The sequence below is a fragment of the Hydra viridissima genome, unplaced genomic scaffold (assembly GCF_058129835.1).
Source record: "Hydra viridissima isolate aposymbiotic clone 2 unplaced genomic scaffold, HvirCarnegie_v1 scaffold_9, whole genome shotgun sequence".
Taxonomy (NCBI): domain Eukaryota; kingdom Metazoa; phylum Cnidaria; class Hydrozoa; order Anthoathecata; family Hydridae; genus Hydra; species Hydra viridissima.
The window spans coordinates 13,076,473-13,091,136 of record NW_028324308.1 but is presented as its reverse complement, the minus strand read 5'-3'; the positions used below and the strand labels follow the sequence as shown (position 1 = coordinate 13,091,136).

The 14,664-nt window shown below is 30.4% G+C and overlaps 2 protein-coding genes across 2 annotated transcripts; both read right to left on the bottom strand.

Annotated features, from left to right (window-relative positions):
- Positions 1–4,218: 4,218 nt before the first annotated feature.
- Positions 4,219–6,133, bottom strand: LOC145185446 (gamma-aminobutyric acid receptor-associated protein). The gene is made up of 3 exons (XM_090098572.1): positions 5,888–6,133; positions 5,521–5,599; positions 4,219–4,924 (listed from the first exon to the last, which is right to left on the bottom strand). Exons 1-3 carry the CDS (start codon positions 5,975–5,977, stop codon positions 4,740–4,742), a joined length of 354 nt encoding a protein of 117 aa, XP_089954698.1. The 5' UTR covers positions 5,978–6,133; the 3' UTR covers positions 4,219–4,739.
- A 4,795-nt stretch (positions 6,134–10,928) lies between these two features.
- LOC149884135 (uncharacterized) lies at positions 10,929–14,553 on the bottom strand. Its single transcript, XM_090099125.1, has 4 exons — positions 14,434–14,553; positions 14,035–14,174; positions 11,999–12,322; positions 10,929–11,868 (listed from the first exon to the last, which is right to left on the bottom strand). The coding sequence occupies exons 1-4, from the start codon at positions 14,436–14,438 to the stop codon at positions 11,168–11,170; spliced, it is 1,170 nt and encodes a 389-aa protein (XP_089955251.1). The 5' UTR covers positions 14,439–14,553; the 3' UTR covers positions 10,929–11,167.
- Positions 14,554–14,664: the final 111 nt, after the last annotated feature.

Genomic DNA, 14,664 nt, shown 5'->3' with positions numbered 1-14,664 from the left:
ATACTTGAAGTAGATTTTTTTAAAAGATTCTTTTAATCAAAAATATTGTAATTTAAAGGAAATTTCTTTAATACTTCGTCGGGAAACCCTTGGCATTGATTACTGCTTGACAGCGACAAAGCATTGAGTCCACCAGCTTCATAATCACATTATTGTCAATTTTTTTCCATTCTTGCTTCAGATTTTTAAAATAAATCATGTTTACTTGTTGGTTTTCGACATAATATTTGTCAATGAAGGTGTGTCCCATAGATATTCAATAGGATTAAGATCAGGACTTTGCGAAGGCTATTCCATTAATTTTTTTGGTCTTGAAAAAGTCTTTCACAAGGGTTGAAGTGTGATTTGGGTTATTGTCCTGCTGAAATATCCATCTTTGAGACATTTTGTCTTTAGCAAGAGGTAGAATAACATCCATAATGACTTCTTTGTATACATATATGTCCATTATGCCATCAATCAAATGTATAGGACCGACACAATCTCAATTGAAGCAACCCCGGACCGTAACGTTTCCACCTCCGTTCGTTACTGTTGGTAGCTGGTATTCAGGATCGTTTCTATGGACTTTTGGTTGACGAACATATCTACTACCATCAGATCCAAATAACATAAACTTAGATTCATCACTAAAAAGTACTTTCGACTATTGTTTTCATGACCATTACAAATTTCATTTGCAAATCTCAAGCGTGCTTTTCGATTCTTTATAGAAATGAAAGGTTTTTTGCTGGACGTCTTCCAAATAGATTTGCAGACCTCAAACAGCGCTTGGTTGTGTCAACGTTACATTTTACATTGTAAAATTTCTTCACTTTTTTGTAAAATTCCTTCACTCCAGCATTTTTGCGTGGATCATTTTTTAGGGCACAAATTAAAATTTTATCGCGTCTTTCTGATGTAATTTGAGGCCTTTCTGACTTTAGAGAGATTCTATTGTTATTTCTTTCCTTATATCTTTTATTTATATCCACTACTGTTGATTTTCCTATATCAAACTGATCCGCTATCTCTTTTTGTTTTGTCTTGTTCAATTGCATTAACAAAATTTAAAACTAAAACTGCCATAAATCCTTAACCAGTTAACCAGTCCGACTGAAATTTTATCCAGAGTTTGGTGTAGCTATAGGCTACATTTGCACCAATTTTTATTAAATTAAGTAGAGTGATCCTCATTCTATACGTGTTTTTATTCGCGCACTTTGAAGCCAAAATTTCACTCAATTTGAACATTCAAATGAAATTATTTTCCGCGGACAAAATTAAAAGATTTCAAAATTTCCATCACATGGTACCTTGGTCTGTGCGCTATTACCCCATATAAGAGGCGTTCTTGTGTCAGCTAGCTTGGCATTATCAAGATCCATGAAAACCGTGCACTGCCATTAATTAAAAAAAAATGGAGAAATACTTCACGTCAAAATTGCCATTTTGACGTGAATGTAATTCTACTCTGCTTAAAATTTTTTTTTACTTTGACGCAGGTTTTTAATTTATAATTGAAAATTGACTCAGAAATATAATTTCGACTTAATGCGAGTATATAAGGTATATTAAAAGAAGTATTATATATATATATATAAATTATAATAATATATATTAGGAGTATGCAAAATTTTTGTCTTTTTTTTGTTTTAATTTTATTTAAAAAAATGATTTTAAATATTATACTCATAATTAAAACATCTTCCATTATAATTGATGGCCTTTCACTATCTTGTAGGAAAGATTGCGAAAAAAATGGCAATCTGATGTTGCTAAGTCTGGTGAATAAGCAGAAGTGGTATGACCTCCCAGCCTAGCTCAAATATTGCATTTTGTATTTCCATAGCAACGTGTGGACGAGCTTTTTAAGTAGCAATATGACTTTTCGCTTTCTATGATCTGCAACAGGTTCTTTTTCTAAAATTACTTCATTCAAGCGTCTTAATTATTGAGAATAACGTTGAGAATTAACAGTTTGTTAAGGTTCCAATTACTGAAAATACAATATACTTTTTATATCCCACCAAACACATAACATCAATTTATTACAGTAGTAGTTTCATTTTGGAGTTGCAACTGTTATTTGACTACGGTTTAAACACTATTTTTTTATTATTAGGGCTCTCAAAATAGATCCATTTCTCATCTCCAGTAAATACTCATATTAATCAGAAAAAAAAATCTTTCTTCGAATTATGTATAAAATATAGAAATAGTATTTTAATTTGCATAGTAAACTTAAAATTAAAGTTTGACAACAAAGCTCCAGCGTGCTATTAATAGATTACATAATGAAAAGAATAAAATCGTTATTTTAAAACAATATTTATATACATTTGTTTGTTTTTCTCAATTCTTTTCTTTTTTTCTTTTTCAATGCTTAATTTAGAGGTGAGTAAAGTTGGTATTAATCAAACAGTAATTTCTAAGAAATTAATGAAAAAAGAATCACACGGAGCCACTTGCAAATAAATTACGGGTTGTCGGGAAACAACCAAAACACCCTGGCGATATAATCAAAAGCCTAAAAAAAGAAATAGGCTAGTTGATGGTGAAGGGGAGTAAGAAATATATCTTCAGTACAAAAAAACTTTTTCTGCTGCCGCTGTAATTTTCAGCAAGTTGCAGTATAGAGATTATGACTGGTATGTTTCTTTAATACCAAAATACTGGTATTTTCCGTCCAATATCGGATTTCTTAGTTACATATAATTGACTTATATCTTACAGCTTATAGACCCAGCTCCCCTAACTGTAGCTCTTTTTTCCTTTTGTTTTGCTTATTTTGCACTTAAATCTCTAACTCACCCTAATTACTATTAATCATAAAAAACCAAGTGACTATTGTTGGACTGACAGTTTTAAGATTTGTAATAAAATCAATAACATGACAACAAGTAAAAAACTTTAATTGAAAAAATTCAGACTCAGAAGGTTCAGTATATCCATTTTCAATATAAAATGATAAAAATGAAAATGAGTCATTAATTGAGGGCATTACTGAAGGTCAGTCCAGTTTATGAGTTTGATTAAAGTTTCTTATTTAAGAGGCCAAATTTGAAGAAGAATGGAATGGAACAAACCTTAGGCGTTCACTTGGACATTTAATTACGCTGCTCAATTCACGAGAGCCGTATTTTTTACACTTCTCCAGTTCCAACAGTGTGAACGAAAGATCACATTGTTGGTTATTAATTTTTTTTCCTATTGCTACTAAGTGATATAAATTACTTAGTGATATAAGTGATATAAATTAATTAGTAGCATTGGGAAAAAAAGTTTTATAATTTGACCATATAACACTCCAAAAAAACGATCTCTTCTAAATTTCATCCAGATTTTTTTTTTTAAACTTGATTTCTGTTTTGCTTTTATAAAATGCTAATTTATAAAGTAGCAGCATAATAAAAAATATTTTATATTAATAACATAGAGGTTTTTTATAAATAATAAATGTAAATAATCTCGTTGTTCTTCAAAACAAAAACATTTTAAAGTTAATAAAACTCATAAAGAAAATCAGCCACTAATTCCGGTGTTTCCATGAAAATAGAAAAATAAAAAATTTACTAAAATTGTCATGTAAAAAAATAATACTAAATATACTTCAAATAGAATTTGTGCAATAAAAAAAGTGCATAAACTTGACATTTTCATCCATAAACGCTATCATCGCTATATGCAAAATAGAGGAACGAATCTTCTTCTCGATGGTCTTTGTAAATTTGACCCATTGTAGAGCTTGTAGGAGGAATGATATTGTTTACAAAAAAGAAGAGGGCGTCTTCAGCTCGTAAATATATTCGTTTGCGAATCAAAAAGTAAAATTGCCCGACTAATACAAGAAAAGGAATCACAAAAAATAATAACAGTAATTGAACTTTATTTCGAACATCGCTAAACATAAAAGAAATCATAAATCAAAAAACTAATTGTTATTTGTCAAATGCAAATTTATTTTCTATTTATGTATAACAATAACATTCATTATTGTTATGTATACATAATTTTACTATACAAAAATAATAGTTAAAAGATCATGGATTAAGTAAAAACTTTTTGTCATTCATCTACCATTTTGTCATTCATTTACCATTTATACCTAGCAAATAAAACAAAATTCCAAAATGAGTTTTTAATAACATTTTACATGATTTGGTCTCCTTAGGGATTTCAAACCCTGAAGAGTTCTAATTATGTAAAAAATATTTAGAGGAAGAAAAACACACAATATTGTGATTTATTTAACTTAAATTAATAAGTTGATTACAAGCTTTACTGAAAACAAGTATGTTTGTCTGTGCAGGTATTGCATAATACAGATAAAATCTCTCAAACATACAAAACCTCTAAAAGTAAAGTTTTTAAACTTATGATATTTTATGATTTAATTGACTATTTACATTTGAAAATTTTCCACTTTCTCTGCAAAAAATAATTGAGTTTATTTTTGTTTATATGTCATTTTAAACATAAAATATTTTTAAAAAGCAAAATCTATCCAATTACCCAACTTTTAGCATTTAATTTTAAAGGATAACAAAGTGTTATAAATACAATGATATATTATAAGAGTACAAAATTTAACAAGATTGCATTTGAAGCTTATAGCTCAAACATATCTAGAAGGCCTAAAAGAGTAAATTATGAACACATATCATTGTGCTTCAAAATAAATGGAAAAAAAAATGTAAAAATTTACAATAAACAAATTTTAAATGTTATTAACAAAAAAATTACATATGGACCAAGGATTACATGCCATAAACACTCTCATCGCTGTAAGCGAAATAAAGGAAAAAATCTTCTTCGTGATGTTCTTGATAAAGTTGACCCATTGTGGCACTAGTGGGAGGAATGACGTTGTTTACAAAAAAGAAGAGGGCATCTTCAGCTCGCAAGTGAATTCGTTTACGAATCAAAAAGTAAAATTGTCCGACTAGGATAAGAAAAGATTGAGTCAGAAAATCGAAATATTAGTTAATGTTTAAGGATGCACACAATAAAGAAGGTTTTTAGTTCTCTTTTTTTTGGAATTTATGGTAAAACCTCAAGAAGTATATTTGAAGTGTTAGATACAAGTTAAAACCTTTAGACAGACAAAATGAAGTTAATTCTTTAGTAAGAAAGTCTACTAAATAATTAATAAGTTATTCACTTGATTTATTTCTTTAAAAAATTATTTCTAGAAAAGTCGTGCATGAGAGTTGATTCAATTAATTTTTTAGTTCATTATGTTTTACTATTTTTTTTTTTTTTTTTTTTTTTGTATCAACTTTGTTTTCATTACTGATAATACAAAAGTTTGTGATTGAAATAAAAAATTTTTTTAACACTTTACACTCCAGAATCTTTAAGTAATCATTACTATATAAATGCTACAAATCATAATTTCTGAATTACAAAAATAAAACTTATTTGATTGAAAAGGGAAACATTTTTATGGATATCTTTAACAGAATAAAAAAACTAAATTTAAACAAATGCATTTGTGTGTATGTACAAAGTGATCAGAGTACTTGATAAATTTCATACCTGTCAAATCAGATGGAACCAGGTATTTCTTTTTATCTAAGTCACCAATTCGAGCTTTTGGAGCTTTTTCTACAATAACCTTTGAAAAATAATAAACTATAAAACTCTGCATGCCTTCTCTCTTTTTATGAATCTAAGCATGTATGTATGTATGTATGTATGTATGTATGTATGTATGTATGTATGTATGTATGTATGTATGTATGTATGTATGTATGTATGTATGTATGTATGTACAAACCTTCTAAACTATTTTAAGATAATTTATTTTTTGAGTTTTAAACAGATGTAGGTACAAACATATAACAAATAGAAACATAGATAACGATAAACTTTTAATGTATCTATTTGAGCTAGAAATACTCACTGGAACTCTGTCAGGATATTTTCTCCTGATTTTTTCACCCTCAGATCTCCTTTTTTCGAATGGATGTTCTTCTTTGTATTCCCATTTCATGATAACAGAAGGAAACAAAAATAAAAGAATGTGTTTAGTAAAATTGCTGTGCTAATGTATAAATGTTTACGTCGCTTTTATTTACTTTTAGTTCGCCTTTTCATTTCAACGATGTCATAGTTTCGTTACCGTTAAACAAACGAAGCGTCTTTTCTAGATATATAGGATCACGTGATCTGCAAACTGGAAACGAGTCCAATAAAGGGTCTGCAATTATATATATTAACAAGATACCTAACTCGCGCTTCCTTAGTGAAGCAAATTTTTGCCAGCCCAAGTTTGTTTTGCCAGCCTGATGATAAATCAATGCAAAACAAAATGAACTATTGTCAGTTTAAATAAAGCGGCTACCGGCATTAAAAACTTTAAAAACTTGCTTCTTTTTTTCTTACAGAATTTTTGTGAAGTTAGACATCTAGTTAATATATATCATTGATTTTACATATCAGTCATTTAAAAAAATAATTGATTTAAATATTTCAAAATTATATTTATAAATTAGTAAATGTGTTAAAAAATTAAGAATTATTTTAACGTAAGCGTGAAAGATAATCAAATTTTGGTAACCTTTCTTTTTTTCTCAATACAAAATTAATACAAAAAAGATTAAATCAAATAAAAATTTCTCAATACCATCATGCTTAACAGTTCTTTTGAGTTTTTAGAAATTTGAAACTATCAGATTATGTTTTTGTTTTTAAAGGAAGTTTGTTGATAAGCACGAAAACTTCAAACTTCCCAAAAAACTGCTGGAATGCAAAGAGTTTACCGTGCGAGTTTTGCTAAAAGATGGTAGGTGTTGGCCATCAGTACTCAAGAATAAAAATGCTTGTCAAGTTAAGAACCCTTTGCTCCAATCTTTAGTAAATTTTTGGTTTGATTGGATAGAACTCCATCCGATTTTACAAAACAATTTGTTTGTAATCTAGTTTGAGAAAATAGCATGACTCGTTCATTAAGTTTCCCGAACAAGCGATTTTGTTAACATAAGCAGTCAATAAGGCGCACTTTGCTGGAGCATTTTTTGAAATATCCGTATTTTGAGAACTTTCTTTTACAGTTAGATGAAGTGTTTAATCAACACAGAATATTTCAGTTTGGATCTCTGTGCTTAATTTCATAGCCAGGTTAATATTGGAACCAGGATCTTTTACACATCATCTGTGTTTCTTCTTAATTTTATAATTACACTGTAGCAATAAGTTGGTTTAGTTTTAGATCCTGTAAATAATCTTCGAGTTGGAAAAATTCATAAAAGAGTGGCTCAAGCTATATGAGCATTTACTAAAAAATTCTGTTTTTTTTTTTGTTTTCTACGTTTTCATTCTTATGCAAGATTCAAACCAAAGCTTTGTGAAATTTTTTTGCACTGAATTTAATTTTTCTTACATTAGTTTTTTTTTAATCTACTTTTGCTTGTGAAATACTATTTTCCACACCGACCTTTTGTAAAAATTATTTTTTGTTTTATGCAGCGAATTAAAAAATTAAATTTAAAATAAAAGAAAAGTAGCAGCAGTGAAGAGGATAAAAAAATACAATAGTCCTCTATTTCACACACTAATCACACAAAAGACTCCAACAGAGCAAAATTTTCCAAAAGCTAATTGCTTTCCTTTCCGTTGAACTGACCGCCATTGTATGGTTGCATGCTAATGTGCAGCTTTGAAGGCCATTCTTTGGCACCTGGTCACACTTGAATGGAATCAGATCAAGAGTTGATTATGATTCATCTCCTAAAATGATTGGTGGGTAAACAACACTTTTGAACTGTCGGGCTTGTTTCACATTGCATTCTGTTAATTCAAAAGCTTTGAAGCATTCCTTGATGGAGCTTATTGTTCGGAGGGCACTAACATTGGCAAGATCTGTTGATGCAATTTGACACCACCAGCAAGGGAGGCTACTAAATTGTGCCTGAATTCCACAGATGATGTTGGCAATCTTCAGGTCACAAGAAACAACAAAAGGTACCTTGAAGAAGGCAAAGACTTTTGGACTTCTTAATCTGTATTTGCCTTTGATACATTCATTAGTTGCATTAAGTCCTTTTTTATTCTCAGGCTATTTAGTAGTGTCATTACAACTGAAAAAGGTCTACCAACTAAGACAGTGGTTCCTTTTCATTGGGTTAATTTAGCTAAATGCATTGATATAAATCAACATGAAGAAGGCCAAGACTTTTTTGATATTTTCATAAGTTTCTGGAACGTGAAGCCTCTATAAAAACTCAAAAAAAATTCACAGGAAGAAAAAATAATAGCAACAGCTGTGATCAATCTTTAGAAACGCTTTTTGAACATTGTGAAGGCTTAGTTTCAGCGCCATGACAAACTCATGGCAGCATACAACCAATCCCATGTGAAATGACAGTCAGCCGTAACCATGCGCCTAGGACAGATCAGCACAGCCCTGGTATTAGTAGGACAGTCTTAAAATTATGCGGACCTTGCTATCGCGATCTAGGCCTACCAAAACACTCGTGTCAGACGGGTTCATCCTGATTCGCGACTATGTGGTGGTTTCATCATCTCTAGGAATTTGCTGACAAGCAGCTTCCATGATCCGATGATTGACTGATTTGAAAGGGTGAAAAAAACAACAACTCCAAAATAGGGTTTTAGCAGATCAACCGCAAGGGCTCTTAACCTATTTGGAAAATCTTTGTCCCGGCTGTTCCATTTTTCTTTTCTTTTGTTCCTCAGTCTCTTTTCCTCCATGTTCCTCAGTTCATTTCTAGAAATAACTGTTCTTTGGGACTCTTTAGTGAACAAACAACCGAGGCAACGCATTCCAACTTTGCTAATTATCGGCAGCGATTCAAAAGGGACCAAACTCATCCTGATTACAATCTTCAACTTTTGCAATGTGTTGTGGACTTAAACAGTAAACATATGTGAATTTATCTGGAATGACAGAAATTGTAGTATCAGAATGTGTTCTTTATACATGCTGAAGTGAATTGGCCAGAATAAAATTCTGTTTGTTACCTTTATTTGTCTGTTTCATGCTTTGGCTTAAAATTCATGATATGGTTAAAAATTACACCCTAGTATATCCACTCTGTCAAGTACATGATTGTGGTACCAATGTTGCAAACAGTTGCTGTTTCTACTAGTAGTAATAAAAAGCTTCTCAATATAGAAAAAAACAAACAACATGCTAAGTTTTGACAATATCTAATCTGCGAAAATGAGAACTATGGACCAAAAACTTTGAATGTGAATATCTCGCTTGGACGGCTATTTTTGATTTTGAAATTTCTTGTGGTGAACCTTGTACCCATATACTATTTACCCCTAAAAGGATTTTCAGGGGACATGAAGTTGGTATTAATTGTCATTTTTACAGGGTGTGATGATAATACGACAATTACCCCCTCTGTTTCACAAAAAAAGCGTTCTAAAAAAGATAAGGTTTGTCACTCGATTACCAATAGTGTGAACTGGGTTTTTTCTGATATAGTTTCTTTTTATGTAACATTTTAAAAGACTTTTAAGTATTCTCTGTTCTAAGGATTTTCTGTTGTTGCATTCCTTTTTTGGAAGATTTTTTTCCTTATGTTTCTGATTCGCTAATTGTTTTTTTCCTTATGTTTTTGATTCGTTAATAGTTTTTCTCAACTTATCTCCGACTTTTTTATTCTCCGAAAAAAAGTTGAGAAAAACTATTAGCGAATCAGAAACATAAAATCTTCTAAAATTTTTGAATTGGTTTGTCATCTTGATTTCCTTCATTAGCGATATTTGTATGACAAGAGTCGGCGATAGAGCTCGATGGTTGGCCTTAAAAGAAACTGTGTCCGTTGGCAAACAGCGATTGGCTGATATCGATATGTTTGGGATCGATATCAGCCAATCGATACCAAATATAAAACAGAGAACCCATTTTTTGAAGATAAAACAAGAGCCCTTCTTCTTCTTCGAGCGTAAAAACGGATACAAAGCAATCTAATTTCTTTCTAGAAGATCCACTCTTAATGTGTCTGTGCAAAGTTGCGGAAGGAATGCCATATATTTTAGTTGCTTTTAACGTTGAAGTTTTCTTAGCTTCCTCCATTGCTTTAACTAAGTTTTCCATTGCTTTAACTCAGACCAACGAACTTGAGTACTCTTACGCTTATAATTATACACCATCTGCAACAAATCATTTTTTATCATACAATGTATGAGAACACACCGTGTAAATAAGTAAACATTAAATAAGAAGGACAAAATGGACACTGCCTTTTTTACCCGGTTTCGTTATGCTTGTCTGGCATGTTTCGAAATAACCTCAAAATTAGATAAGCATGGTTTATAAAACACAAGATATATTATACTTGTTATACGTTTGATAACATCAAGTTTTACTAAAAATATTAAAAGACGAATAGCAATCAACACAATAAAACTAAGATATGGTAATTACGTTGGTTTTATGACTAATTTCGAAGCAAAATCACTTGCAAGCTCGTGTACAATCAATCGGCACCGTCGTTTATGCACTGTCCCGTCACCCTTTGAGTGCAGCGCACCCAGTAAAACTACATTTTTAATTTTCAAACGACTCTGTGGTGAACTAGACCAAGTATTATTTATGCTCGACTTATCCTTTTGTACGTCCGTCCCCTAACACATTGAGTTCTGCAAATTGCTTGATGAAGTTACTGTTTTGCTACATTTAGGACAAAAATTATATTTTACCAACTCATTTAAAAAAAAAAAAAAGAAGAAGAAAAAAAGAAAAACCAACCAATGATTTTTTAAAGATCTTTGATGAAAGGGTTTGAAAAAAATATTTTCGTGTAAATTCGACAACCGAAATCACATAAGTCAAATTCTAAAATTTTTAATTTGTCCGCAAATGTTTTTCTACCATAAGAAAACCAATAAGAAAAGAATAGCCAATAAAAGATTATTTGTTTTATTCTGTACCTCTTAACCCTGATAGCTAAACTAGTCTTGAAAGATAGAATGCCAGGATAATTTATTCGTGCAAATTATTTATGTAAAAGATTTAAATATTTTTCGAAGTTGTTAATAAACCATTTTACTATTAAACAAACCAGATAGTCACTTCATCAAAAAAAATTTTCTGTTATGTAAATTCAGAATTGGCCTAAGAATCAGAATTGAAAATTGAATAATAAGTTTTTTTGTGAAGCATTTCTGTCTTATCTAACGATATTTCAGTTAATATAAAATTAAGTTAATTAGAATCAAGTTTTCTGCTTTTCAAATTTGCTTCCGAATGCATTGTTGCTACTTCCGAATGAATTATTGCTACTTCCTTGCTTGAAGTCGCAGCGACTTTTTTTAACGTCTCGTAAGATTTATGCGAAACTCGTTCGTTACTAAGAAGGTGGTCAACAGCGATTTGTATTTCATATTCGCATTCATGAAGTACTTCGCGGATTGTATCTTCGTCGACCTCAGGAAACATCACAAATAGTACCCGCAGACTTTTGCTTTCGTAATCTTTTGGTCTAATCTTTGAATCAGAATACAAAATCTTGTTTATTAGTGTTGGGGGTATGTTTAAACGAGGATTAATGGGCTGGTTAAACCGCTTGTATTTTCTATCTCGTTCTTCGTATGGTGAATATGCTGCAATAGATTTGTCTTTTAATCTAACATGTTCGGGATATTTTTTATTTGTGAAGTGTGGATCATTTTTCGTTCTTTCAAAGTGGCTGCTTGGCGAAATAGGATGAGAAAAATCTCTATGTCGTACATAATAAGGTGATTCTCGGTAATAGTTATGTTTCCTTTCATAAAAGTTTGCACATGCGTTGTGCGCCTTTTTAAATAAATTGACTGTGTTGCTTGACGAATGCGGGGACAAATCAGATCTTTCTAAATCATCAGAGCAACTTGGTCTTTCTCCAAAGTCTCTACATGAACTTTGATCTAAAGAAAATGAGTCTCAAAACTAAACTTTCTCATTATTTCATTGCATTTAGAGTTTAACCTTTTATAATATGCAAACTTATATATTTTTTTAAAATGGAAAAATTATTGTGAATTTTTAATTTCCTACCATGAAAATCAGATTTTCTTTTTTCGAAAATTCTAACTTTATTATGATCGTAATGGCAATCATCATGCAGTCCATTCTTTTTAACCTCTTCGGTTCCATTCTTTTTAACCTCCTCGGTTCCACTTTCAAAGTTTCTACTAAGCACATACTCTTCTTCTTCGGTCAAAACATTAAAGTCACGAAACTTTGGTAATCCTTTTCTTTCAGCCAACTTTCTTTGATGGCGTAAATGTGCAACTCTTGCGGCCGTCACTTTTTGTCTCTCAACTACAACTAAGCAGGATCGGCATACACAATCTTTAAACTCGCATTTCTCTTTATGACCTAAAAGTATATACTTTAAATGAAATATCAGTTCCGGCGAAATAACCAGTTTTTTAATGAAATCATATTATCTTATTTTCAAAGGAAAGTACTTTTTTCTTGTGAGAGTTAAATTTATTACTTAAGTAATAATTTTTCATAAAGTTTCTTAAAAGAATTACAACAAAAAACTATTCAACTTTTCAGACAAAAACTGTGACATTAAAATTGTGCTTTCGCACCAACTAAGAGAACCATAAATAATATATGAAAAGTATCCTCTATTAACGATGATTTCGTCTATCGACAGATTTAAAAATACATTTATTGACTTTAAGCCATTGACCTAGGAATAGTGACTTAGGAATAAAATTTAAAAAATATTTTTACTTCAGAGCTATTTAATACCTCCCTCTCATAAAATGCAGTGAGCTTTAAAAAAATTAATTTCTTAAATATGAATTTTAAATCAAGTATTTATTTTTATTTTTTCTGTTGTTTTTGCATTCACATTTCAATATTTATTTTTAAAAACGGTTATCAAATGTCGTGTCAAGCGGGTTTAGGTTTACAACAGTATTTCCAACGTTGGGCAAAAGTTTACTATTGCGACTCTCCTTTTTTTCCGTGAATGATTCAGTTTTTGAATATTAAAAATAATAAATAGGTTACACGAGGAACTCTAGAAAGGTTTTTTTGGGGCATGGTACGAAAAGGTTGAGAAACAAAGGTTGGTTAAAAAATGCAATAATTTCCTTCACTTTTTAAACCATCAATTTATGGGAATATTTTACCGTCATAAAACTCGTGTTTCAATTTTATGAAATATTTTTGTACTAAATCTGTAAAGTAAACTATCATAATTTAAAGACAATTAATCAAAATTGGCCAATTATTTTTGATTGATTAAGTTTAGAACTTCATAATCAGAATAGGAACAGCTACCCTAAAAACATCAGATAAATAGACAATCTGCGTTAGGTTTGTATATAAAAAAGTAATTTCTGCTGAATCTCTCCTCTACTCTCTCTTCTTTCAACCCATGAAGCGCTGATCAAAGATTGATAAGAGATGAGAGTGTTTTTAGGATTACCTTTTTGAAATTCAATGAGTCTAGAGAAAAGTTTTTATTCTCTTGAGTGTTGAAGATATCTCGGAAATTTGTGCAAACACCCTTCAACTCCTCAAGACATTGAATAACAAAGATATCCAGTATGTTGTAGCCTTTAATTTTATGATGGCTAATACTTGTTACGGGATCTTTCTTGTCATAAATTTCCCAAAAACATTCAGGAAGTCATGTAATGAAAGATACAATATACAAATTGTGCATCCAGACCAACAGATGTTTAATCCAGTGGTTATGAAACGTTTTTTTACTTAACTTTTATTAAAATACTTTTAAAAGTTACATTTTTATGTTTAAAAACTTCCATTATGTGAAATAAATATAGTGTCAAGTATGATGGTAGAAAAATTGGAATAATACTAAAAAAGGAACGAAGGATAAAAATAAGACTGTAATTTGTCGACTAAATAAAATATATAATTTATCTTTACCTAGATTGATATATATGGCCGGGGGGAAGGGGGGGAATTTTTGTCTATTTTAATTACGATTTTCTTGATACGTGTGCCAACTCTTTTGAAGTTTAAGAAATCCATCTTACATTCTGAAACTTTGGTACCTGACTCACAGTTTTAATTGCAATAATTTAAAAAAAAAATTTAACCTTTAAGCTCAAAGTCTTCTCCATGGTTTCTACATCGTGCACATTTAGGTATTCTTGAGTTGTTCTCAAAGTTTTTATGCTTATCATATTCCAATTCCGTCGGTTGATGGGATAGAAATGATATGGACGAACCTTCATTACTAGAAAAAAATATTATCTTAGGTCTGCTATTAAAAATGAAAATTTATTTATATTTTTGTATTTAAACCATAATTATCTTTCATAAGAAATAAAATTATGAAAGAAAAAAAAGCCCCAATTGTTAAATAAAAGACTTTTTTCTAAAATAAATCATATTGATCAATGGAAAGTAAAATCTAACTTATCTATAGCAATAAAAATCACAAAATTTGATGAAAACAAATAGGTGTTAGTGTAAATTAAAAATATAAAATTTACCTCATTTTTCTACAACCTTGTTTGAACTACAAACGTATGGAGTTACACATTAGTAATGTGATTACTCTCCGTTAAACATTTTTCAGTGGTGAATAATTAAAGCGATCGAAACGTTCAAACAATTAATTGAACAAGTTGAATCGATGTAACCTGTTTCATACTGTGCAAGAAAGTTTACTCTTTTGCCCAGCAATGAATTGGAAGCTTGCTGTTCCGGCAGTGTAACTCTGT

Bases quoted from the DNA above. Each gene is read 5' to 3' on its own strand.
- LOC145185446 (XM_090098572.1), bottom strand. From the start codon at position 5,977: ATGAAATGGGAATACAAAGAAGAACATCCATTCGAAAAAAGGAGATCT. The intron at 5,600-5,887 runs GTGAGTATTTCT...TATTTTTCAAAG, and splicing joins AATATCCTGACAGAGTTCCA to GTTATTGTAGAAAAAGCTCC. The intron at 4,925-5,520 runs GTATGAAATTTA...TTCTTATCCTAG, and splicing joins GGTTCCATCTGATTTGACAG to TCGGACAATTTTACTTTTTG.
- LOC149884135 (XM_090099125.1), bottom strand. The intron at 12,323-14,034 runs GTTAAATTTTTT...ATATACTTTTAG, and splicing joins AGAAGACTTTGAGCTTAAAG to GTCATAAAGAGAAATGCGAG. The intron at 11,869-11,998 runs GTAGGAAATTAA...CATTTTCTTTAG, and splicing joins AAGAAAATCTGATTTTCATG to ATCAAAGTTCATGTAGAGAC.